We start from the raw sequence: 27,270 nt of genomic DNA, 5'->3' as shown, positions 1-27,270 counted from the left end.
GAAGGATGATGTTTTGAGGGTGAATAGCCCTTTAATTTTTTTTTCAATTACCTAGGCACCTAGTTAACTAGAAAGATGAGTTAATAATTTACCAAAAAAAAAACCAGTTTAACTGAACATGAAAACAAAGTAAATGGATGTAGACAGTTGAAGCGCTTCCATCTTTGCCCTGAATAAAGCTGCCCCTCTCTGAGATCACAGCAGTTTAGAGGCTGGATGCACCTGCCGGCGCCACCCTTCACCAACTCCCCTCCTGGCAACAGTCCACACCCACTGTCCACACCTTTTCTCTTAGTTATGTTGGTGCCACTGATTATGGCACAGCAAATTACACTAGCTCTTCAGTCAGAGGGGAAGGAAGCTATCTGGCTTTCAAAAAGTTTTTCTAATGTTTATTGATGATTCTCAAATATTAGTGTGCAGAACTACTTGGAGATCATCGAGGACCCTACCCACCCGAAGGGAAACAAATTCAGGAGGTTAAGTATCTACATTTTTATTAAGTATTCCCCAGGCCTCTCAAGCACTGGATTTACAAGACTACATATAAGGTTGATTTTTCTGGTAGGACACTGTCCTTGGGCCTGCTTGGCATACATATATATCACAAAGTTAAACATGGGGCCATACCTAATAATTGCAAGGGAGCAAAAGGTGGCATAGAGAACACTTGAATTCTAACCTTGTTCCGTCATGGACTTCAGTGTGATCTTGGACTAGCTACTTGACTTTTGAATGTAAAATGGGGCTAATGTGATGGCACAGAACTGGCTTTAATGGGCTAAGTGAATTAACGTGCTTGAGCCAGTGCCTAACAATAAACGTTCAGCTCAGTTCAGTCGCTCAGTCGTGTCTGACTCTTTGCGACCCCATGGACTGCAGCACACCAGGTTTCCCTGTCCATCACCAACTCCAGGAGCTTGTTCAAACTCATGTCCATCAACTCTGTGATGTTATAATTATTCCAACTAAAAGTAGTTAGAATTTTCAGGCAAATACAAGACTAAGTATGGGCCTTTGAGGTCAAAGACTGCTTAAGGTGAGAGGTAAGGTTCAAGCCGGGCTGTGAAGGACAAGGTAAGATTTTTGGAAGATGGAACACAGAATTCATTATAATTACTACAACAGGAAAGAAATGGCTCCTGTATAAAATTCAGCCACTCTCTGCAAGTCAACTGGGATGGAAAGGACCTCTAGATCTATATAGTAAGTTCTCTTTCTCTGAGGCCAACCATCAGGAAAGCAGGCCTTGGAGCTGTAAACAGACATCGCCCATGGTCAGTACGGGACCTAGCCCTAGAAACTTCCCATGACTAGATTTAAGAGTCCATGAAATGCAGCATCCAAACTGCATGATGTTTAGGGCACGATCTCATCTTTCAAACTGGTGGACTGACTACTAACCTGCCCTACCCACACCATGGCTTCAGGGGAGGAGGCTTGAATTATTCAACACGAGGAACAAAACAAGTCAGTTGCCTACTCTGCTTACTCTGTGTCCAACTGAGGAACACATTCCTAATCTCTGTGGTAACATCATACATGAATTAAACCAAACAACTGAGAATAGAAAAGCCTTTTGTAAGAGATGTCTTAGATCTAAAGTTTTTTTTTTTTTTTTTTAATTAAAATAAAAAACATTTTTAAAAATATACCATATGTTTTTCCATTCCTTTCTCCATTACAGCATGATACTTTCCCACTTTTTTTTTTTTTTTTAATGTTTCAAAATAATTTTTTATTTTTATTTTTTTTTTTATATATTTATTTTTAATTTTTACTTTACAAAGATCTAAAGTTTTATAAAAGAAATACAATGTATATTTATGTGTGTTTTAGTTTTTGCAGATTTTAAGATGATTCCTGGCCAGAATTTTGTTTAAATATTTTTCCTGTGACAAAAAAAAAAATGCTTACCTGCCAGCTGTTTTCTGCGGAAATTCCTCTTTGTACCCGAATGATATATTCCTAAAAAAGAAGGACAAAAAAGTCTCTATTATAAAACCCAAATCAGGGGATCAAAAATATGATGTGAAAGCATCAGATAGAGTAAACTTCAGAAAAGATTACTAGAGACAGAGAGGGGCATAAAGATAAAAGGGTAATCTCATAGCAGGACACAGCAGTCTTGTGGCGTGTGGGATCCCAGTTTCCCAGCCAGGGATGAACCCGCGCCCCCTGCTTTAAAAGCATGGAGTCTTAACCACTGGACCACCAGAGAAGTCCCCAAGACACAGCAATCTTGAATGTGTATGCACATTCAAACACCAGAGCTGTAAAACATGTGAAACAAAAACTGACAAGGATTGGAAGAAGAAATAGACGAATACACCATCAGAGTCGGAGATTTCAACACCTCTCGCACAGCAACTGATAGAACAACAGAAACCCATAAGGACAGAGAAGAATTCAACAAAACCACTACTGATGAAAAATTAATCAACAGTTGATCTTAGCAAACAATGAAAATTTTTATTGAAGACCTGGGGACTATTACCCAGGAGACATTCTTTCAAAAAGCTCTTGAGGACTGTTGGGCCTGTTAGAAGTCAAGGCACAGCTCCACGAGTTTTGCAGACAAACAGTTATTCATCAAATGAGATATCAACCGTTTACACAACCCAGATCTGCAGGTAAGAAACAAGTCATACAAAGCAAGCCGTGATCACGGTGACTTCTTACTAGAATAAGAAAAAATGTTGTTTCCTAAACAGGTCTAGTTAATACAGAAGCAGAATACATACTATAGGGGAGGGCTCTGGGAGGCCCAAATGGGCTGAAAAAAATTTTACATCTCATTTTTTTCTTGTCCAGCCATAAAATATGAACTTCATTTCATCATCAACCAACAAATGTAATCAGCATTTACAGACCACTCCATTTGACAATAGCAGAATACACATTCCTTTCAAGAGGATATACAGATGGCAAATAAGCACAGAAAAAGATATTCAACATTACCAGTCATCAATCAAATGCAAAGTAAGACTACAGTGAGATATCACTGTATTTCTATCAGAATAGCTCAAACAAAAAAATAATGATAACACCAAATGCTGGCTAGGGAAATAGCCAAATAGGGAAACTGGATCACATAAATTAACGGTGGGAATTTTAAATGGCACTGAAACTCTATAATATGGTTTGGCAACTTTTTTTTTTTTTTTTTAATTAAAACATGCAGCTATCATTATGACCCAACTGCACTCCGGGACATTCATTCCAGAGAAACAAAAACTTATATCTATACAGTAACTTATACATGAATGTTCACAGCTATTTTATTGGTAATAGCCCCAAAGTAGAAAAGCCAGATGTCTTTAAATAGGTGTATGTTTAAACTTCGCCACTTCCATACCAGGGAATACCACTTGGCAACAAAAATGAAAGAACCATTGATACGTGCAACAAACCAGATGAATCTCTGGAGGATCCTGTGTGTGAGTGCTTAGTCGCTCAGTCATGTCAGACTCTTCGACCCCATGGACTGTAGCCCACCAGACTCCTCTGTCCATGGGGATTATACAGCCAAGCATACTGGAGTAGGTTACCATGCCCTCCTCCAGGGGATTTTCCCAACCCAGGGATCAAACTCAGGTCTCCCCCACTGCAGGCAGATTCTTTACCAGCTGAGCCACTGGGGAAGCCCCCCTGGAGGATTACATGGAGTGAAAAGACAATCCCCAAAGATCATAAACTACATGTCTTCACTTATACAATATTTATGAAATGACAGAATCACAGATATGGAGAACAGCCTATTGGTTGTCAACAGTTATGGCTGGGGTAGCAGGCTGTGTGTGGAAGGGAATCAGGTGTGACTACAGAAGGGCAAGGTGATGTGCTATGGTTTGAATGTCTCGGTCTCCACAAGGTTCACATATTGAAATACTAACTCCCAAAAATGATGGTATTAAAAAATGGGAGGACCTTTGGGAGTTACTTAGGTCATGAAAGCAAAGCCCTCAAGAATGGGATCAGCACCCTTACAAGAGAGGCTCCAGAGGGGTCCCTCACCCCTTCCGGCACATGGGATCATTTGAGAAGGCGCTAGCTCTGAACCAGGAAGAGGACCATCAGAAGGCAGCCATGCTCGCACCTTAGTCCTGGACTCTCAGCCTCCTGAACCGTGAGAAACGAATCCGTTGTGGACAGGCCACTCAGTTTATGGTATTTTGTTAGAGCAGTCCGAATGGACTAAGACATGAGCGTGTCTGGGCCGATGGAAAGGTGCTGTATCTTCACTGGTCAATGTTAATATTTTGGTTGTGATATCATATCAAGTTTAGCCAGACATTACCAATGACAGAAACTCGATAACAGATATATGGGATTTCTGCAATGTTTCTTACAACTGTACATGAATGTGCAATTATCTCAAATTTTAAAAATTAACCTTAGGCATTCAAAATTAGTAGAATCAGAGGACTAAGATCAATGATTTTTCCTGCTCAAAGTTTGTATATAAGCTTTTCGGTTAGAAAAGGCTATGGTTAAGAAAACAGGTAAAAAGGTAGTATAGGTATGCAGTGATAGCACTTTCCAAAGAAACTAAATTCAGTGACACCTCCCCCTCCTCCCAAGCTGCCTGATCCTGGAGAGCAAGGAGAAGCGAGAGAGTTAAAAATACCATTCCCAAGACTTGCTGAATCAGAATCTACAAGATAGAAATTAGGAATCAGAAGTTTTCATAGCTTCCCCAGGTAATCAAATAAGCAGACATCGCTCAGTCTTCTGCTTACACACAGAGAGAGTTATAATGAAGCACAGAAAAAAACAGAAACTTTTTTTTCCTCAAATGCTCAGAATTGTTTTAACATTTTGGGATGCTATGATTCAGGTACTACTCACAGTAACTACTCAACAAATGCTTAACACAGGACTCAACAAATCCTTTCTACTGAATTAACTCTGAATTAAATAGGTTATGTAGAAAATAAAGCCAAATAAGCCTTGTTAACTTGGCAACTGAATTTAAAAATAGATCTTATTACACTATCATTCATTTCCACTCTGTTTAGTTTGCAAAGGTTGATAAAGTTCACATAAGCAGAAATTTCCGCCTACTCTGGACTATGTTAAGAATGGTACATTCAACAATATCCACTCAATTACGAGTGAATCAACTATGTGGCTGGCATCCTGCTGAGCTGGTTTCATGTCAGGTTATAATATAAATATTTCAAAACTGGCTTGTGTAGTATGGCAAATCTCTTAAGCAATATGCCAACGCAATTATTTCTGACTACATAAAGATAAAATGCTAAAAATACCTGGCTTTCTTGTATTTGGAGATCAGTCTGTTAGCTCTGACATTTTCTTCTTTTCTCAGGGTTCTCTTACTGGAGATTGTCTGGGCTTTTACATTCTTATAGTAAAGCTAAAATCAGCACAAATAATTGAGTACTTCCAAACAACTACACACAAACAAGTTTTGATGTTCAAATTGGGGGGAACTGTTATTTCTCGAAAATCACTTCAAGCATCCATTGCTTCACTATAATCTGTCAGAGGAATGACACTAACTTTCAGAATTCCGGTCCAACGGCTTCCCTGGTGCCTCAGTGGTAAAAGATTCGCCTGCCAATGCAGGAGACACAGGTTCTATCCCTGATCGGGGATGATTCCACATGCTACAGAGCAACTAAGCCCGTGCACCACAAGTATTCAGCCTGCGTGCTGGAGCCCCGGAGCCGCAACTGCTGAGCCCACGTGCAACGACTACTGGCTCCCGCATGCCTAGAGCCCATGCTCTGCCACAAGAGAAGCCACTGCAATGAGAAACCCGTGCATCGTGACGGCAAAGCAGCCCACTCTCCACAACTAGAGCAAAGCCCGTGCAGCAGGGAAGACACAGCACAGTCAAAAATAAATAAAGTGCAGTTCAATGCTGAGCCCTTGGTAGATGCGAAATAAACACTGCTGTCCTGCTTGATACACTTTGAGTTTAAACTTTAGACCTGTGTTTTACAAAGATGTTGCTACAGATGATAAACATCAATTAAGCAGTTATCATGTCCCAATCCCTGTGCTTTTGTTTATGCTAGGGGTATAACTCCCACAGTTTGACTCCAATCTTCCCTTTGTAGATACACAGTTTAGGGGTTTTGTTTTGTAATTTGGCTATAAAATGGCATGCAATAATGTTGAGGGAAAGCATTTGGCAAAAGGAAAGCAATGACTACAAGATGGGGCTGGGATCCTGAGGTCAGAGGGGTCTCCCTGGTAGCTCAGTTGGTAACAAAAATCCACCTGTAATGCAGGAGACTCCAGTTCGATTTCTGGATCAGGAAAATCCCCTGGAGAAGAGACAGGCTACCCACTCCAGTATTCTTGGGCTTCCCTGGTGGCTCAGCTGGTAAAGAATCTGCCTGCAATGCAGGAGACCTGGGTTCGATCCCTGGGTTGGGAAGACCCCCTAGAGAGGGGAATGGCTACTCACTCCAGTATTCTGGCCTTGAGAAATCCATGGACTGTATAGTCCATGGGGTCACAAACAGTCAGACTGGGATGTCCTCAAATGACATCCTAATTAATGTTTCTGCAAAGACACTCTTTATGTTGACATCAGTGTTTTTTCCCAAAGAAGGTAGATCTGCCCCAGAGATCTGGCAACGCCTGGAGACATCTCTGGGTGTCGCAGGATGAAGAAATGCTATGGGAAGCTGAAAGCTAGAGGCCAGAGATGCTGCTCAACATGTACGAGGCACACGGGACAGCCTCACAACGAGAGACGCCCTGGCCCTACATGTCGACAGTGCTGATCGAGAACCCCAGGTCCCGATTCATCGAGTGAAACAGGTCACTCCAGGCCATGGAGGCTGGGGATGCAGCAGGTGGGAGAGTTAGTTCTGTCATCGCCTGTCCTCTCCTGCAGCCGGCTGCACCGCAACACCGTGGGTGACGCGTGCACACCCGCCAGAGGGCTTGCTTAATCACCGGTAGCCTCAGAAACCTCGCTGCGCTTCCCCTGTGAACACACATAAAGACACCTTAAGGCTCCAGTGTTGCCCTCAGGCCCCATCTGCCGTGTGGTTACAGATAGAGAAAGACAGTGGGATATTGGTAAGGGTGATTTTGCTCAGAAGTATGTTCATTCCACTTGAAAGGAGCAAGTTCATCCCTAAATATTAAAAAAATAAAATTTTTTTTTTCAGAGTGCCCGAATGTCACCACCCAGCCCTACTAAAAGGAAATACCTTCACCTCAAATTCCTGATTTGTAAAGCAAACATAGCACAGCTGTTCTACTGCTGCTACCAGGCTGAAGCCCTGATGAAAACCAAGAGAAGAGAGCCCTGGAGACCAGCAGAAACCCAACATTTGAAGGCAGGCTTCCACCTCCAGAGCGGCAGTCAGCAGCCCAGAATCTCTCAGTGCATCACCTCCCTCTCTGCCACCCTCTCTGAAGTGGAACAGAACCTGCAGGCTCTGGAAGAGATGACAGACACTGGCACAGAAGGGAGAGCTAAGAGCTCTACATCACACAGATCCATGGCGGCTGCCCGGGCTGCCATCTGCAGCCACTTCCCCAAAGGGCCTCCTTCCTGCTCCTCTTCAGGACACCACATCCCTTTATCTTGGCCGGGCGTGGCGGGGGTGGTGGTGGCTGCCCTGCAGAGAGCCCTAGCATATGGGCATCGCAGCAAGTCAGTGTCGGGGGCTGAAGTTTTTCTGGAAAGGCACTGGGACCACATGACTTCTGACTTAAGCTCGGGGACAGAAGATAGAATTGCCATAGATAAGCACTGATCTTGTGGCAGGAGCTCTGCTAAAACGGGATGGGCAAAATTAAGTGAGCTGTCCAAGGTTGCACAGCTGGGAAGCGGCTGATTGGGAGCTGGAACCCACATCTTTGATTCCTTGGACTTTCCAACCTGCCAGACATGGCTGGCAACCCCCAGGGCCCTGGGGATGCCCTGAGCCTGGCTCTTTCTGCAGTCCTGAATGATGGGGATCCTCACCAGTCTGGGGAACTCAGATGGACTCATTCTGAGGGGGCAGGGGCAGGAGCTGTTATTTCCACAAGAGTTGATCAATGCCCCCAATGTAGGTATTTCCCCAATAAGCATCCTCACTGACATTTTGTATTTCCTGAGTTTCCGAAAAGATGCTCAAGATTTTACTGCACTGTAGCTGCTATTCAAAGTTGCATCGGTGTGATGAGATTTCACGAAAAACTAGGGAGGAAAACTTACTTTGGCCCCAAGTTACTTTAGTGAGGCTACAAACACCGACCACTTTGAAAGAAGTGTGTAAAAGAAGCTAAAGTCAAAACTTAAAGCCAAACTTCAAATCCCCTGAATCAACACCATTCTTCTCTTCCCCTTAGGCACAACAATCAGATTCACTGAGACTCAGAGCACAGAGAGAACAGGAAGCTGTTTGGAGGTATTTCACTTGTCGGTGTTTCTACTTCTCTACCTCTATGCAGAGGGTCCCAACCCTGCTACATTCTGGAATCACCTAGAGAACTTAAAAAAAAAGATACCCATGCTTTGGACCCTACCTCCCAGAGATTCTGATTTAACTTGTTTGGGCTGAGGCACAGGCATTCAGTTCAGCCGCTCAGTCATGTCTGACTCTTTGCGACCCCATGAACTGCAGCACGCCAGGCCTCTCTGTCCATCACCAACTCTTGGAATCCACCCAAACCCACGTCCATCAAGTCAGTGATGATATCCAACCATCTCAATCTCTGTTGTCCCCTTCTCTTCCTGCCCTCAATCTTTACAGCCTCAGGGTCTTTTCAAATGAGTCAGCTCTTTGCATCAGGTGGCCGAAGTACTGGAGTTTCAGCTTCAGCATCAGTCCTTCCAATGAACACTCAGGACTGATCTCCTTTAGGATGGACTGGTTGGATCTCCTTGCAGTCCAAGGGACTCTCAAGAGTCTTCTCCAACATCACAATTCAAAAGCATCAGTTCTTTGGCACTCAGCTTCCTTTATAGTCCAACTCTCACATCCATACATGACCACTGGAAAAACCATAGCCTTGACTAGACTGACCTTTGTTGGCAAAGTAATGTCTCTGCTTTTTAATATGCTGTCTAGGTTGGTCATAACTTGCCTTCCAAGGAGTAAGCGTCTTTTAATTTCATGGCTGCTATCACCATCTGCAGTGATTTTGGAGCCCAGAAAAATAAAGTCTGACACTGTTTCCGCTGTTTCCCCATCTATTTGCCATGAAGTGAAGGGACCGGATGCCATGATCTTTGTTTTCTGAATGTTGAGCTTTAAGCCTACTTTTTCACTCTCCTCTTTCACTTTCATCAAGTGGCTCTTTAGTTCCTCTTCACTTTCTGCCATAAGGGTGGTGTCATCTGCATATCTGAGGTGATTGATATTTCTCCCGGCAATCTTGATTCCAGCTTGTGCTTCCTCCAGCCCAGTGTTTCTCATGATGTACTCTGCATATAAGTTAAATAAGCAGAGTGACAATATACAGCCTTGACGTACTCCTTTTCCTATTTGGAACCAGTCTGTTGTTCCATGTCCAGTTCTAACTGTTGCTTCCTGACCTGCATACAGATTTCTCAAGAGGCAGGTCAGGTGGTCTGGTATTCCCATCTCTTTCAGAATTTTCCACAGTTTATTGTGATCCACACAGTCAAAGGCTTTGGCATAGTCAATAAAGCAGAAATAGATGTTTTTCTGGAACTCTCTTGCTTTTTTGATGATCCAGCGGATGTTGGCAATTTGATCTCTGGTTCCTCTGCCTTTTCTAAAACCAGCTTGCACATCAGGGAGTTCACGGTTCACGTATTGCTGAAGCCTGGCTTGGAGAATTTTAAGCATCACTTTACTAGCATGTGAGATGAGTGCAGTTGTGCAGTAGTTTGAGCATTCTTTGGCATTGCCTTTCTTTGGGATTGGAATGAAAACTGACCTTTTCTAGTCCTGTGGCCACTGCTGAGTTTTCCAAATTTGCTGGCATATTGAGTGCAGCACTTTCACAGCATCATCTTCAGGATGTGAAATAGCTCCACTGGAATTCCATCACCTCCACTAGCTTTGTTCGTAGTGATGCTTTCTAAGGCCCACTTGACTTCACATTCCAGGATGTCTGGCTCTAGGTGAGTGAACACACCATCATGATTATCTGGGTCGTGAAGATCTTTTTTGTACAGTTCTTCTGTGTATTCTTGCCACCTCTTCTTAATATCTTCTGCTTCTGTTAGGTCCATACCATTTCTGTCCTTTATTGAGCACATCTTTGCATGAAATGTTCCCTTTGTATCTCTAATTTTCTTGAAAAGATCTCTAGTCTTTCCCATTCTCTTGTTTTCCTCTATTTCTTTGCATTGATCGCTGAGGAAGGCTTTCTTATCTCTCCTTGCTATTCTTTGGAACTCTGCATTCAAATGGGTATATCTTTCCTTTTCTCCTTTGCTTTTCACTTCCCTTCTTTTCACAGCTATTTGTAAGGCCTTCTCAGACAGCCATTTTGCTTTTTGGCATTTCTTTTTCTTGGGGATAGTCTTGATTCCTGTCTCCTGTACAATGTCATGAACCTCTGTCCATAGTTCATCAGGCACTCTATCAGATCTAGTCTCTTAAATCTATCTCTCACTTCCACTGTATAATCATAAGGGATTTGATTTAGGTCATACCTAAATGGTCTAGTGGTTTTCTCCACTTTCTTCAATTTCAGTCTGTATTTGGCAATAAGGAGTTAAAGATACAAGCCATAGTCAGCTCCCTGTCTTGTTTTTGCTGACTGTATAAAGCTTCTCCATCTTTGGCTGCAAAGAATATAATCAATCTGATTTCGGTGTCGACCATCTGGTGATGTTTGTGTGCACAGTCTTCTCTTGTGTTGTTGGAAGAAGGTGTTTGCTATGACCAGTGCGTTCTCTTGGCAGAACTCTATTAGCCTTTGCCCTGCTTCATTCTATACTCCATGGCCAAATTTGCCTGTTACTCCAGGTGTTCCTTGACTTCCTTGTTGGATGGCCACGATGGTGCAGGAGCGCAGTAGCTGCGGCTGAGAGGAGCTACCCTGCGCAGGAGGTCAGGGGCGGCGGCCTAGAGGAGCTACCCTGCATCCCGAGGTAAGGAACAGCTGTGAAAAGAGACCCCTACATTCAAGGTAAGAGAAACCCAAGTAAGATGGTAGGCACTGAGACAGGGGATCAGAGGGCAGACAGACTGAAACTACAATCACAGACAACTAGCCAATCTGATCACACGGACCACAGCCTTGTCTAACTCAATGAAACTAAGCCATGCCATGTGGGGCCACCCAATATGGCCGGGTCATGGTGGAGAGGTCTGACAGAATGTGGTCCACTGGAGAAGGGAATGGCAAACCACTTCAGTATTCTTGCCTTGAGAACCCCATGAACAGTATGAAAAGGCAAAATGATAGGATACTGAAAGAGGAACTCCCCGGGTCGGTAGGTGCCCAATATGCTACTGGAGATCAGTGGAGAAATAACTCCAGAAGGAATGAAGGGATGGAGCCAAAGCAAAAACAACACCCAGTTGTGGACGGGACTGGTGATGGAAGCAGGGCTCGATGCTGTAAAGGCCAATATTACATAGGAACCTGGAATGTTAGGTCCAAGAATCAAGGCAAATTGGAAGTGGTCAAACAGGAGGTGACAAGAGTGAACATCGACATTCTAGGAATCAGCGAACTAAAATGGACTGGAATGGGTGAAGTTAACTCAGATGACCATTATATCTACTACTTCAGGCAGGAATCCCTCAGAAGAAACGGAGTAGCCATCATAGTCAGCAAAAGAGTCCGAAATGCAGTACTTGGATGCAATCTCAAAAACAACAGAATGATCTCTCTTCGTTTCCAAAGCAAACCATTCAGTATCACGGTAATCCAAGTCTATGCCCCAACCAGTTAACACTGAAGAAACTGAAGTTGAACAGTTCTATGACGACCTACAAGACCTTCTAGAACTAACACCCAAAATAGATGTCCTTTCATTATAGAGGCACGGGCATTAGTAGGTCTTAAAAGTTCCCCAGTGATTCCAATGTGCTGCCAGAGGCGAGACTCACTGTTCTAAAACCTTGTAGATAGGAAGCAGCTTCACGCTACAAAAAAAAAAAACCCCTCTCCTGAGAGGAACGGAACCAGTGAACCAAGCACCCGCCACAATTCACAGTGCCCTCTGCCCCCCACTCCCAGCCCTCCCCGCCCCTTCGCAGGGACTCTCCCTTCTTCTTGGGTATGGGAGGTGCCTAAGCTGAGCCCTCCAGCACTCCCCGCACAGTCCCGAGGTGGTGGCCCCACTCACGGGATTCACCATTGCCCCTTCAGGAGAGCAAGGAAGAAACAGGAAGCTTCATTTACAGCCAGGGGCAGAGTCTCTGAAACGATCAATACCTGGACTAGAAAACAGGAGATGTGGGGGAAGAGGCCAGGTCTGGGTCTCCAGCGACCAGGCACCACAGCACTCCCAGTTCACTGCCAGACCCCCCAGGGAATGCTGAGCACAAGTGACCCTGCTGGACACCCAACACTGTGCTACCTCCCTGGGCAGGAGCCTGCAGGGGCTCCCACTGGCCACAGGATAAAACCCAAACTCCGCAGCCTGGCGTCCATGCTCTTCTATCGCCTGCCCGAACTGTCCTAACCCTTTCTTTGTATTGATCCCTCCTCTACCTAATCAGACCCCACAGAGCCTGAACACCCATTATTTACTTCTCTCCCTTTGCTGTCCTGCCTAGTCAAAACTTGGGATGTCCAGCATTTTAACCATATCAGGGTTATCTTTGTCCCACGTCTGTCTACATTTGGGGAGGGAGTGTCTCTCCGACCGGACTGAGTTCTTCAAAGGCTAAAATCACACATTTCTCTGCATTCCAAACAGCACTCGGCACAAGGTCAGGCCGAGGGGCAAAAGCCCAGTGAATGCTCGGTGGCGGGTGTCTGTTAACTGATTGCGTGCCCCTTCGGGGAACAGGTGGCATACTGCCACCCTCATGTGCACCCGCATCCAGGTAAAGTCTAAAAGCGCTCTCCAGAGAATCCTCACGATCTCCCAGGCCCTCAGACTTCATGAAAATCAATACACAGACCTGTGCTATCACAGTGATAGCAGGGCAGTGGACGGCACGGCCCTGCAGGACAGCAAGCTTCCTGAAGAAACTCTCACGGTTGCAGGACTTCCGCTCGGCGCGCAGGCTACCTGCCGGGCTGCTTACAATCCTTAATATTTCACTGAGAACGAATGATTACTCCTTGCTCTCTAAACAGTCATTACCATTGTTTCATCTGCAGATTTCAGAGCTAGAATGTGCCTGTGCTTTAACTGCTGTGCAAGCTAATAATGTACAAAACCTGCCTCCAAACAAATTAAAGCATTACGGTTTTAATAAGGCATCTGTTGTCTATGACTGCATCCTGACTGCTGCCCTGCAGATAGGTTCACCAGTACGATCTTCCTACATTCCGTATACACGCATTAATATATGCGATACTTGTTTTTCTCTTTCTGACTTACTTCACTCTGTATAACAGGCTCTAGGTTCATCCACCTCATCAGCACCGAGTGTGCGTTCTTCTTTATGACTAATATTCCATGGTATTTGTGTACAGCTTCTTTGTCCGTTCATCTGTCAACGGGCATGTAGGACACTTCCATGTCCTAGCTGTTGTCAACAGTGCATATGTATGGAACGTAGAAAGACAGTACTGATGACCCTATCTCCAGGGCAGCAGTGGAGATGCAGATGTAGCGAACAGACCTGTGGACACAGTGTGGGAAGGAGAGGCCAGGATGAACTGAGAGAGCAGCATGGAAACATACAGATTACCATATGCAAAACAGACAGCCAGTAGGAATTTGCTGTATAAGGCAGGGAGCTCAACCCAGTGCTCGAGACAACCTAGAGGGGTGAGGTGGGGTGGGAGGTGGGAGGGAGGCTCAAAACGGAGGGGACATATGTATACCCGTGGCTGATTCACGTTGATATGGCAGAAACGAACCCAATATTGTAAAGCAATTATTCTCCAATTAAAGAAACAAATATAGTAAAATAAATAAAGGCAAAAAAAAAAAGGCATCTGAAGAATCACTGCTATGTTCACCTAAGTTTTGGCAACTGAGTGAAGTCAAGTGTATCTCCTTTTCAACCACATGAAATAAATTTCATTTAAAACCTAACTGGGAAAAAAAAAAAAAAAAAAAAAAACCTAACTGACTGAATCACAGAACCTTGTGCTTTAACTTTATGCAAAACAAATTCTCCAGTTTCCACTCTGTGTTCACAGAAGGGACAAGGACCATGTCACAAACATGCTTTGATCCCGGAAATGAGAGTCAGAGTCCTTAAAAGAACGACTGCGCATGCATCCTTCTTTTAGGCCTTTTGAAGCCCATGCTCTCCCCTTCCGGATGGTCGGATGGTCTGCCGGGGGAGCTGGTCTCCACGCCGACTTCAAAGACAGCCCACACTCCAACCAGGAGAGATACTGCAAAGCAGCATTCAAAAATGCTTTTGACCTCAGACACGACTACAGGATGGATGCAGTGTTTTAATCAGCAGTTCCTGTAGCTGCTCTCTCGTACAGAGACCCCTAAATGACACCAAAACCATTACATAATTTGCTAGGATGGAAACTCATGAATTCCATCTTACATCAAAGCAAAGAAAATAAACCCTAGAAAATCTGGAGACTCAATTAAATAGTAATTAAAAATGAAATATGACCTTTGCTTGTTCAATAGCCCTCACATCTCTTAGGCCAATGCCCTAAAAGGGTAGAAACAGATGCAGAGAACATGAACTCAGAATCACACACAACATATTTAACTGGCTAAAACACACACACACACATTCTGATCTGGCTGGCGATAGTGACGTTTAGTGGGTTCTGGTGTCTCAGATGGCCAACTTCTCACCCCTCACACTCTCAGCTGCTACCAACCTAGGGACTAGGGCAGAAGCACTCATCTTCCTCGGGCTGCTTCTTGCTCTATCCTCGCTTGCCACTGCCTGGAAGCCAGGCCACCCCAAGTCCTTCTAGCTGGTCACTGTGTGGTGATCAGCCACGACCAGGGGCCTCGAGGGAAGGCACAGGGGCTCTCTGCCACTTACCAGTTTTGTGAGCCAACTCCTCTGAGCCTCGGTTTCCTCATCTGCAAGATCATACCTTTCCAACAGAGCTGTGGCGAATATTCAGTGACATCATGTACTTAGAGCAGCCAGCACAAAGGCTGGCTTTCTAACTGTTTTCTTTCCTGGTAAAAACATAGTGAAGGACTTCCCTGGGTGGCTCAGTGGCTGAGGCTCCTGGTGCAGGGGGCACTGGCTCAGTCCCTAGTGAGGCAGCAGATCCCACGTGACACAACCAAGACCCGGTGTGCGTGTAGGCTCAGTCCCTCAGTCATGTCCAACTCCCGGTGACCCCACGGACTGTAGCTGGCCAGGATCCTCTGCCCATGGGATTCTCCAGTCAAGAACACTGGAATGGTTGCCATTTCCTACTCCAGGGGATCTTCCCGACCCAGGGATCCAACCTGAGTCTCCTGCTTGGTAGGCAGATTGTTGAGCACTGAGCCACCTGGGAAGCTCCCCAAAATAAATATTAAAAGAAAAAACAGCAAAGGCAAGGTGTTCAAGGGGGAATCTGTCATGGCTTTAACCTTTAAGTACAGGAGTCAGCAGCAGCACCAAGAGCACAGAGGGAAGAAGGAACAGCCATTCCCTAGGAACATGGAAAACAATTTTTATCAGTCTCCGACTGCTAACAAGGAATACCATTCCTCCGGCCTCGTCCCAGCTTCCACACCCAGTTTTAAAGCAGGCTAATTAAAAAGCCTCCTCCCTAAGATAACCTGAAAGTCGCTCAGTCATGTCTGACTCTTTGCAACTTCATGGACTATACAGTCCATGGAATTCTCAAGGCCAGAATACTGGAGTGGGGAGCCTTTCCCTTCTCCAGGGGATCTTCCCAACCCAGGGATTGAACCCAGGTCTCCGGCATTGCAGGCGGATTCTTTACCAGCTGAGCCACAAGGGCAGCCCAAGATAACCTGGATATCAGCAATAAGAGGATAGGCAAGTTATTTATGGTTTAAGTACATAGTGGAAGAATATGAAGCCTTTAAAAGGATGTAATGAAATGATTTTCATTACCTGGGAAAAGGTTATGTGCTGTGATGTTAATTATTAAAAAAGGATAAAAAATTCTGGGATGACATAGATCAAAAGAAGGAACTACACCAAATGTTAATATCTGTTGTCTCCAGAGGTGAAATTATCTGTGATTTAAATTCTCATAGCTACTTTCTCTTTTGTATTTTTCACTTTATCCTCAATGAGCACATATTACATTTCATATCAGGAAAAACCTTTTTTTTTAAGTTCCTTGGTTTGTCATACATATCATTTAAAACATGGTACTTTAAAGAATTTCAAGTAGTAAGATAAGGATCAAAATTATCCAAGCTTGGATAAGAGTATAGTATGTTATCAATGATAAATGCAAACTAGCATCTTTTTTCCTTTGGCAAGGGAACTTTTGGTCAATTTACAAATCATTAGCACTTTTACTATGCTGGGAAGACTGGAAAAACAGAAGATGAAAGTCAAACAAATGAACTCTTCTCCTTGTATCAGGGGCGGTAAAAACATTTGGTGGGAGGGAAAAAAAAAAGCTTGTAAGTAGAAGTCAAGCTAGGGGAGTCCCTACTGCTTTCAGTAATTTATAGTAGAACTGCTCACCATCACTAAGGATGACAGAGAGTTGACTACACAGAAACTCATGCTGCCTGGCCTAAAAATGTCCCTGTGTTCTCCTGAGACACTACTTCCAATTCATAGCCAACCACAGATGTGACTGTGCACACCATGCTGCCACTTCTGTCTTCAGAGCTGAAGGTGATAACTGCCGTTTATGGAGCACTTACTCTACGTCTTCTGTTCCTCAGCTTAGTCCATCTCCCAGCAATGCGTGGAGGTAGATGTCCCTCTTTTACAACAATCCCGGGGCTCAAAGAGGGTAGATGCCCTAAACAAGGGCGCTCAGCTAGTAAGTGCTGAGAACAGCCTCTCCCCCAGGCCTGTCTGGCCCATGGGCACAGGAGTTCCCTGGTTCTATGGCCTTGGGCAGAATGCTTTGCTGCCATCTTCCCCTCATTCTGAGGTTGGCTGAACGAGCAGAACCAGTCCGTCGAGTTGGGAAGAGGAGAGGCTGGGACAGAGCGAGGGCCAAGCGAGGAGGGTAACTGGGGCCTGGGGGATCTGAGCTCTCACAGCAGCCCGGACGTTAATACCCTGTACTTTGCAACCCACTTCCTGCTACGTGTACACAAACTGTTGTCTATGAGCTTCCAGGATGGATGTTATCTGGGCACTGCATAGAAAGTGTGTAGAAATAAGAAAACGATTTTAAACGAGCCCCACCATGAATACTAGGCATGTTCTGAAGCAGAAAGGAGCATTTTTACATGAACGTGTCTGAAGTGGATGCTTTGAATACTCAGCAATCTGAATGGCAGTTGTACCAAAACAGAACAGGGTCTTTGATTAGACTGCTGTGTTTCCACACGCTGCTCCCATTAAACACTAACAGCGGTTGCAGGATAAGTGAACCTCTTTCTTGTGTTTCACTGTTAAAACCCGCGGAGGCTCTGGATCTCAAAGGTCACCAAGCCCTGCTGGATGCAGGGCTGGCAGATACTACTGTCTCACTCAGTCTTTCTCAGTCGGGTTGGCAGACTGCAGAGAGTAGTGACCCAAGGATGTGAGGTTGAATGTGGCGGCCACGAGGCACAAGTGGCCCGTGTTTGACTTAAGGACAGAATTTTAACTTTTATTTAACTTTATTAAATTTAAGTAGTCCAGGGCTTCCCTGGTGGCTCAGTGGTAAAGAATCCACCTGCTGATGCAGGAGGCACGTGTTTGAGCCCTGATCCGAGAAGATCCTGCGTGCAGCTACGCCCGCGCACCACAGCTACTGAGCCTGTGCTCTAGAGCCCGGGAGCCACGACTGTGGCTCCTGCGTCTGGAGCCTGTGCCCCACAGCAAGAGAAGCCACCGCACTGAGAGGCCTGTGCATCGCACCTAGAGAGCAGCTTCCGCTCGCCACAACTAGAGAGAACCCCGAGCAACAATGAAGACGGAGCACAGCCAAAAACAAAGAAAAATTATTTTTTTTTAAATTAAGTAGTCCAGTGGCTACAGTACTGGCCAATATGGTTATAGATGACATATTTGCAGATACAACATGTAATTATAAAAATATAAGCATATTAAATATAGTGTTACGACTTGCTTTTTTTCACTTAATATAACATGAATTTTTTTCCATTTCAGTAACTGTACCTCTGGATATTATTTTTAATACCTATATTTGTGCTGTCCCGTACAGTAGCCACAAAAAATGTGTGGCTGTTGAGCACCTGGAATGAGGCTAGTCCTAACTGAGATAGATATGTTGTAACTGGGAAATACACACCAGATTTCAAAAGCTTCCTATGACAAATGTAAAATACATTGAGAATCTTTACAGTGATTGCATATAACTGATGACAGTATTTCAGAGAGAGTGGGTTAAGCAGAATATACTATTTAATTTCACCTGTTTCTTTGTATTTCCACTCCTAGCACCTCGAACAGAGGAACTGAGAAAGTGGTCACTCAAGTTAGTGTCTGGTTCTGTAGACTGCGGAGGCCCACTGGTTTGTCCTTGGCTAGGCCTAGGCGTGGGGGAGCCACCAAACAGGTGTGGCCCTAACAACAGATCAGGCTGGAAATGGCTCCCAACATCGCCCAAAGGCACCAGAAAAACCTTCATTCTGCCGCCCCCCCACCCTTATGCCCTGGAGCAAGATACGTACTTTACTTTCCTCCAACTTTCCTGCACTTGACTTTTTTCCAACTGAAAAAATGGTGATGATAACAGACACAATTCAGAGGGGTTATGAAGATCAGATGAGAATCTAGGAAAGTCTGGCAATTTTTTATGAAGTTAAATATTCACTTAGGAGGTGACTAAGCAATTCCATCCCTAGGTACTTACCCAGGAGAAATGAAAACACATCTACACAAAGACTTGTATGTTCATAGCATCTCTATTCATGATTAGCCCCAACCTGGAAACAACCCAAAAGTCTGCTAACTGGTCAACCGCTAACAAGCTGTGGAACCTTCAAACAGTGGAACATTACTCAGTAATAAAAAACACGCAACAACAGAACATGCAACAGAAGAACCACACTCTATCTGTGGAGTGTCTTTTTTAATAAACCTGCTTTCCCTTAAAAACGACGACAAACATGCAACAGTATGGAGGAAGCTCAAAGCTCTAAACTAAGTGAAAGGAGCCAGACACCAATTACATCCTACAAAATTCCATTTATATAGGACATTCCAGAAAAGGTGAAACAACAGTAACAGAAAGCAGATCAGTAGTTGCCAGGTACTGACTGCAAAGAGGACCAAGAAAATATTTCAAGTAATGAAAATGTTACACAGTGGTTACATTTACATGGGTTCAGTTCAGTTCAATTCAGTCGCTCAGTCATATCCGACTCTCTGCAACCCCATGAATTGCATGGGTTAAAACTTACCAAATCAGCACAGGGCATATAAAAAGTGCTTTAACAATGCTAACTGTTCTCATGACAAGCATTGTCTAAAATCAGATTCACCCTCTTTCTGGGAAGACCAGCTACCCACTGCTTACCTCATGCTCTTTTTGTAATCATTTCCAGTGTCCCTGTTTCCCTCCTGCCACCGACTTGAGACGTGGCTTTTCTAACTTCACCGCTTCATGGTCACTCCGGACTCTTCTCCTCTTCCTTCCACCTTTCTCACTGAACCTTGCACACTGCCAACAAATGAAGTTCCTAAAATGCCACCTTCTGCTACATGTGTGCTTTGAGCCCCTCCCTGCTATTCAGATCCTTTGGTGTGGCATCCAAGGACCCCACAATTGGCTCTAGGCTCCTTTTCCATCGTTTCATCTACACCAGAATCCTCTACAATAAATCTTTGTGCGATGAATGAACTAATGAAGGCAGGGACTGAGTCTGCCTTGCTTAGACCTGCATCCCAAGTGCCTAGGATGGTGCCAGGAACACAGGGGTATACTCAGCAGCATCTGATGAATGAACTAAAGACCTTCTGCATCCTGAAAATGCATCCTGACCTCAGAGAACATAGCTGCTCATTCTCTCTTTTTAACTGAGATCCTTTTGGTGGGTTAGTAATAGTTTGGAACAAGATAAACAACTAGGGGTTCTGGAAAGTGTTTTAAAATTTATGTGTTGAAGCTTTTAAGACTTCTATTTCTACTTTTAAAACAAATCTGTCAATAAATATTGAAGTATTTTTTTCCCTTTAACTCAAAACAAAGGGTCTCCAAGTGCTCATAGTTCCAGTTGGTTTAAGATGGTTTTGACCATTATGTAGCTTTTAAAATTATTTTTTTTAGTCATATACGGTTTCATTTACACCCATAATGGACTGTGACTAAAGGCAGATTTAAGGAAAAGCCAATGGCAAAATATGAGTTAGTAAGAAAGACAAGAAATGGGAATCATTGTAAAAATGGTTATTCTGAAAACTGCCTGAAGCAGCAGGTGTATTTACCTTATCACAGTTCTTATTGTAAGATTTCAGAAGCCAGTGTAATTCAGATCCCAAAGATAAAATATTATAATTTTTAAAAATGTGCTAATCTGAATAAATATTTTTTTAATTTAAAAATCACTTCCAGAGGTGGTTTTTACTGTTCAGAATTATTATGAAAAGAGTATGCAAGGGGATAAAAAGATCTGTGGAATGCGGATTTACAACAAGCTCTCTGGAAGGCTCTGTTAAGCCTTTCCTAGTTCCCCCAGGAGAACTGGGTGGGGCCACACTCACCTGCCCTCTCTGCTCCCAGGTAGACTGGCACCTTCAATACCTACTTCTCCTTTGGTTTATGGGTCTACCACCTCTACCAGGGTTGTAAGCTCGCTATTTCATTCATCTTTTTAGCTGAATACACAACACAGTGGTTGGCACAGAGGAAACTAAGTGCTTGCTAATGTTCCCAATGTCTTCGAGGCTTTCTGGCATGGCAGAAACCCTGTGCTTCACAGAGCAGGCTGCGTCCAAGCCTGGGACACAAGCCCACAGCCTGACTGTACCCGTCTTAGAGGAAAGGAAGGCAGTCGGGCCACAGAATATGCGTGCGTTTCTCAGGAGGCAGTGTTCAGAAGATGTCAGCTCCCTGTTCCCCCTCTGCCCCTGCGAATGGCGATGAGCATGGTCACTTGTCAGAGGAAGTGGCAGGGAAAAGAACAAAGCAGAGGGCTTTCTATTTTATTTTTTCACCCTGCTACCAGGGGTCAAGTGTGTGTGAACTGATGTTGGGATTCCTTTGATGATGAACAAAAGCTGGGATGTGAGGAGCTGAAGTGGGCATTGGCCAGGGACCGCCTCCCTTCAGGCCTGGCCTCTGGGAACTCCTCTTTTGGTCTGGTGGCTGAGCCCGTGGTCTGCCCACTTGCCTCTTCCACCTCCCCTGCCGTCTCTGAACACCAACAGCCAGCTCTGCTGCCAGGCAGGCCTGGTAAGGAGACCCTGTGCTCTATTCTATCTCTGAGCCTGGCTGCCAGAGTGTGTCCCTCCAGGGTAAAAGGGAAAAACAAGGAGTCGGGGAAGGGGGTTGGGAGTCTTTGAAATGTCACTGGTCTTTTTTGCTATTTTCTAGCAGTCACAGGTGACAGTGAGACGAACTTTTAAAGAAATAATTTTCCTTTTTCCATTCAGTGCCTAAAAAAGTACAAGTGCCTAAAAAGTTACTAGGCGAACCCAGGGACCGAACCTGGGTCTCTTGCATTGCAGACAGATGCTTTACCGTCTAAGCCACTAGGGAAGCCCAACAAATACAGAGGGTAAACCGCAACCAAAACAGTGACATCTATGTGCTGAGTTCTGTTCAGAATGACCCATGTGTCTGAGTTCAGTTACTCGTCAGAGCCCAAGCATCTTCATACTAACCCCACTTCACAGATGAAGAAACTGAGGCTGGGACTTCCCTGGTGATCCAGTGATTAAGAATCCACCCTGTATGCTGGGGACATGGATTCAATCCCTGGTTGGGGAACTAAGATCCCACATGCCAAGGGGTAACTAAACCCTTGCGGCCCTACTACTGAGCCCACAAGCATGACAAGAGAATCCCTGTACCATGCTGCAACTAAGACCCAGTGCAGCCTAATAAATTTAAAAGAAGAAACTGAGGCTGGAGAGATTAAGCAAGATCACTAAGGCACTGCCCCACTCCTCCAGCTATTTACAGTTTCATCTGTGTTGGAGAGAGAGGCCATAAACAGAGAACAGGGAATAAGAAATAATCTGTGTGTAAAACGCTTGCGACTTTCACACAAATAAAACCGAGGGGGAATGACAGAGGAAGGAAATCACATGTAGTTTGGTAGGTAAGACAGTAGGTAGCAGTCTACAGGCAGGGCTTCCTGAGCTGCGCCCTGAATAAATGCATTTATTCAACAAACTCGAGTTCAGCAATACTTAACTGAATGCTTCCTGTCTGTGGAAGAGACTGTGCTAGCTTGAATCAAAATAGCAATACACAGATAGACATGAAAGGCTGGATTTCAAGTTAAAAAAAGAAAGAAAGAAAAGCACCCACAGTGGCTGAACAGTGGCCCATGTGGCCCTCTCCATTTAGGGAGTAGGAAGGGGAAGAGGTGAGCTGTCTAAGCACAGCCCCACTTCTCCCTGCCCCCCTGAAAAAGCCTCAGCTGAAAAATGAGGAGAAATGGCCTGTTTCTGATAAGCCATGTCAAAGAAATGTGGGCAGCTTTGTTTGAATATCATAAACAGAGGTGCTGTGGTAAGAGGCGGGTCTGAGGTCAGGGCTTTTTGGCCCAGAGCCCTTTGCCCTTCCCCTGTGCACTCTGATCACTAAGTCACCTGGCACTCACACCTACGTGCACCAGGCAGGCTGCGACCCAGAGCAATTCTTCACACTCACAGGACATAATTCATCTACTGTTTTCAACACAGCTGTCTCTTGAACAGCATGGGTTTGAACTGTGGGTCCACTTACACGAGGATTTTTTTTCCCCCAATAAATATGTACTGCGGTACTACAGCACGTGTGATTGGCTGAGTCCACCAACACAAAGGGCAGGTTATAGGGTCATATGCAGATTTCCCAGTGTAAGGAGGGCCAGTGCCCAAACCCCTGTGTTGTTCAAAAATCATTCTTAGAGGATTTTCTTTAAGTGGTAATATATGTGAGAGTGCAGCGCACTTTTTAAAATGCATATCTCTCACCAATTTAAATAAGTAACTCTCCAAGTTTACAGTTTTCAAAATTCTTCCAGTGATTCCAGCCTGAAGATCCAGAGCCCATGAGCAGGTTTCAGGTCAGTGAGGTTCTGAGAGGTCATATAAACACGTTTACACATTTACACATGTTTACAGAGAATCTGTCCCTCCGATGAATCAGATACCTGGAAAGAGCTGGACCCAAAGAGATAAAAGACTCAGAATATATTCTGGGGTTAGCATCCGGCAATGTCATAAAACTTTCTGAGGTGAGGGCTAAGGGGTCAGGGGTTTATTTTCAAGATAATAAAAAGTGTTCTAAAATTGAGTATGTCAATAGATATATGATTCTGTGCATATACCCAAAAGCCATCAAGCTATACACCACAAACGGGTAAATTGTATGGTATGTGAATTACATAAAGCTGTGACACAAGCAAACAGCTTCCAGGGAAGACTCCTGTTACTCTGCACTGAGTTTCCCAAGCTAACATTATGTTAATGAATACCCTGTTAGCCACTAAAAAAATAACTACTGGATTATTTGAAGACAATAATGACAATGGAATTCCTTTTTGCTTTCAACTGTCCTTTTTTGGGGGAAATGCATGATGTTGTGATCCTGAGCTAGAAATGGCCAGATTTACCTCAAATTTGGTGGTCAGAAAGTCAGCCAGAGATTAAGTGGCCAACCTACAGGGATTCTTCCCTCCGCTGAGGTCCAAGTACTTATCCAAGGTCAAGTAACTGTTTCTTACCCCTTCATTAAAATTTCAAGCTGAAAACACAGGGCCCCCCTCATCACCTCTGAAGAGGAGCTATGTCTTAATTTCCCCAAACCATGGGCACGTTAGCCATGAAAGAAGTCACTGACAAGGACGAATGCCAGTTTAAGGGGAAAAACAATAGGAAAAGCCTACCGCTCTCCCTGCCACAACACCCCCCCTACACTTAATCACTTACGAGTTCTGAAACAATGCCTGTGTCTAGCTTGCCCATTTTCAGGACAGAACAGAAAGGAGCTTCATTTCATAGGAAGCTGCCTGGAAACCGCTCACACCACCTGCCTGCCGTGGAGAACAAAGGGTTTGTTTAACTTGTCCCGGATGCACCCACTGAGGCACTCAATCAACAACCTGTATTTTGAACAATCTCAAGATCACAATACACATGGAAGCTATCTATGTACACGTGGGTGGCTGTTTTCATTATTCCCCCAGGGGAGCAAAGCAAGTAAGTATCTTTTCACTTAAAATAAACCTTAACCCCAGAATCCTCGTTTCCCCCCAGCAACTCCAGCCAGGTTATTATCTGTATTCCTACAACAAGAAAGCTTTCTAGTGGGATAATCCTCAAAAGAGGTGATGTGTGAGAATTATGAGTCCTCAGCCTCTACACAAGGTACAAAACAACTGATTCTTTAGTAGAAAAAGACCAAAGAAGAGACTGAATCTATAAATTAACTAATTACAAGTCTGTAACCATCCAGCTCAGTTTTCTGACTGCATCCATCAGGGGTTTCAAAGACAAGCACAGAAAAATATATAACCAAGTAGAAGATGAGTGATAAAGTTCCCAGAAAATCACTATTATTATCTTATTATAATGTGTGCAAGTGCTGCAAGGTAACGATCATTCTGCTTCCACTTGTCTATGCAAACACCCTGAAAAAAATGTTTTTTAATATTCAATATAACTTGGTAATCAAAATAAGTTTCCAAATAACATCTCCAAAGGAAGTCCAGATGGATTCTGATATTGAGCATTGGACTATTTAAACTGCCAGGGCCTTCAAGCAACCATGTCTTCTGTTTTGGCATCACATTTGAACAGGTATTCTGGTGATATGGGAATAGAGTTTAAAAGACTATTTAAAAAACAAAAGGTGAGAAGAGGTTGAAGCTCAATAAACCAAGCCACAAAAGGAACTTCAAAATTCTTTGTTATGACAGGTAAAGATTCAGGTCAACTTGCATACACCCTGGAAAACAGAAGACCTCAGAATCTGACAGAACAAAGTTCCATGTGAGCAGGAGCTGTGAAGTTCACCTCCAGCAGGTAGCTGGCACATGCTAGGCGCTCAGCACATCTCTGTTAAGGGAACATGTATTGTTGAATAAACAAGCTGTGCAGGAATGCACTTTCCAAAATCAAAGTTCAAGGTAAGATCCATTTTCAGTAAAGATTTTAACATGAAATATTATCTTTTCCACCAACTTGTAAAATATTCTGTTATGCCTCAAATACCAGTAAATTGTCTTTTGTTTCTCAAGAACAAACTGCACCAAACGCAGAGTCAATGGACCCTAATTCTGATGAACCTCAAGGAAGAACAGTTAAAAAGGGAGGAAATGGGGATTAAGACCTATCAAACTACAGCATGCTACTAAGTCACTTCAGTCGTGTCTGACTCTGTGGGACCTCATAGACAGCAGCCCACCAGGCTCCCCCGTCCCTGGGATTCTCCAGGCAAGAGTACTGGAGTGGGTTGCCATTTCCTTCTCCAATGCATGAAAGTGAAAAGTGAAACTGAAGTCACTCAGTTGAGTCTGACTCTTTGCGACCCCATGGACTGGAGCCCACCAGGCTCCTCCATCCATGGGATTCTCCAGGCAAGAGTACTAGGTAAGCATTTTTCTTCAGTCTATTGACTTCCAAAGCTTTCCCTTTCATGTAGTCGAGAATTTACATACTCATTCATAATGCTCCCAAAGTTTCCCACAATTTACTTGGGTGGCTTCTTTTACCAGAATCTCTTTTGTCTGGAAAATTCTTCCCTTTCCACTCCCCTACTCCCCTTGCTGAAAGCATCTCTAAATACTGTCCTTTCTGATTTTATGGAAGTTTCATTTCCTTGCAGCAGAAGCCTGCTCTATTTCCTGAAGCTAAATTCATCATGCTCCATAAATGTGAAAATAAAATCATTCAAACCACATTCAGGCACAGAACCACCTACCAACCTGCACCTTCTGCGGGTTTTTCATCCCAACACGCCTTTCTGGTGGTGACCTTGTGTTCCCTTCATCCTTCTGGCATCTCTATTTTCCAATCCACACAATTTCCCCCTCCCAAGTCCATAAATTCTAAATCATATGGAACAAAACATTTTCTGCTATAAATCCTGTTTCCCAAGGCTCAACAACCTTGATTAAAAAAAAGGAACCATCGACAGAAATTAGCTTACTTGCAATCAAAACATGTTAATGTATTTAACCCTTTGCATATATGTGCCCATACAATGAACAGATGGAAGGAGGAAGGAATGTACTTTACAAATACTTCGTAAAGACTTTTTCATCTGATTTTCTTAACAACCTTGGGAAGCAGGCAGGGCAGGTATTTTATTACCCCATTTACAGGTGACAAAACTAAACATCAAAAAGCTTAAGTGGAAAAAAAAAAAAAAAGGCTTAAGTCACTTGCCCAACCAATGTCATCACATGACATGTCACCCCAAACCCATATTAGGGCCCTGCCTCATCCAACCCAAAGGATGTCTACCATGCACCCTCTCCAGAGCTTTCTGTCCTATATGCAGTCAAGGAGCAACTTCATGGAGATGTGGCATTTGAAAGGGAGGATGATCCTCTGACTTTGGGGATACCATCTCCCTTCAGCTAACAAGCCAGAAAACCATCTTCCAACTTCCCAACAGAAAACAATGTCTTTTTCTTCTGTATACCACTTTTAACAACTACTGCTTTTCAAAACAATTTCCAACAGTTCCTGTTTTAAAGAGACTTACCCTTAAGAGTCTACTAGTCCAGAAAGCTTGCATCGGCATAGGGTTTTCTCAGTAAAGTCCAGGGCCGATGCAATACTTTTCACTCTCATATTTTACAGCTAAAATGACAAGAACACTGAACAGTCAAAAATTACGCAAGACAATGCTGCATTTTTTTTTTTTTTTTTTACTCTGCCACATCTGCCTCTATGTGTCTCCTGTGAGTCACTGTCTTTGGTGTTCAGTCATCATTATAGGAACTCCCGTTCTCTACCCTAAATTATT

At 44.0% G+C, this 27,270-nt stretch overlaps 1 protein-coding gene across 10 annotated transcripts in view; it reads right to left on the bottom strand.

The window, feature by feature from the left end:
• The window catches only part of PXK (PX domain containing serine/threonine kinase like), an 84,744-nt gene that overhangs the window by 53,155 nt on the left and 4,319 nt on the right, over window positions 1-27,270 (bottom strand). For all 10 annotated transcript variants that reach the window (XM_040246492.1, XM_040246489.1, XM_040246490.1 and 7 more), the window contains exon 2: window positions 1,918-1,968. In XM_040246492.1, the coding sequence (XP_040102426.1) occupies window positions 1,918-1,968 (51 nt within the window). The remainder of the gene's footprint in view (window positions 1-1,917; window positions 1,969-27,270) is intronic.

This window comes from Oryx dammah, unplaced genomic scaffold, assembly GCF_014754425.2.
Source record: "Oryx dammah isolate SB20612 unplaced genomic scaffold, SCBI_Odam_1.1 HiC_scaffold_9, whole genome shotgun sequence".
NCBI classification, from domain to species: Eukaryota; Metazoa; Chordata; class Mammalia; order Artiodactyla; family Bovidae; genus Oryx; species Oryx dammah.
The sequence above is the reverse complement of the archived record's forward strand: the minus strand, read 5'-3'. Positions and strand labels throughout refer to the sequence as shown.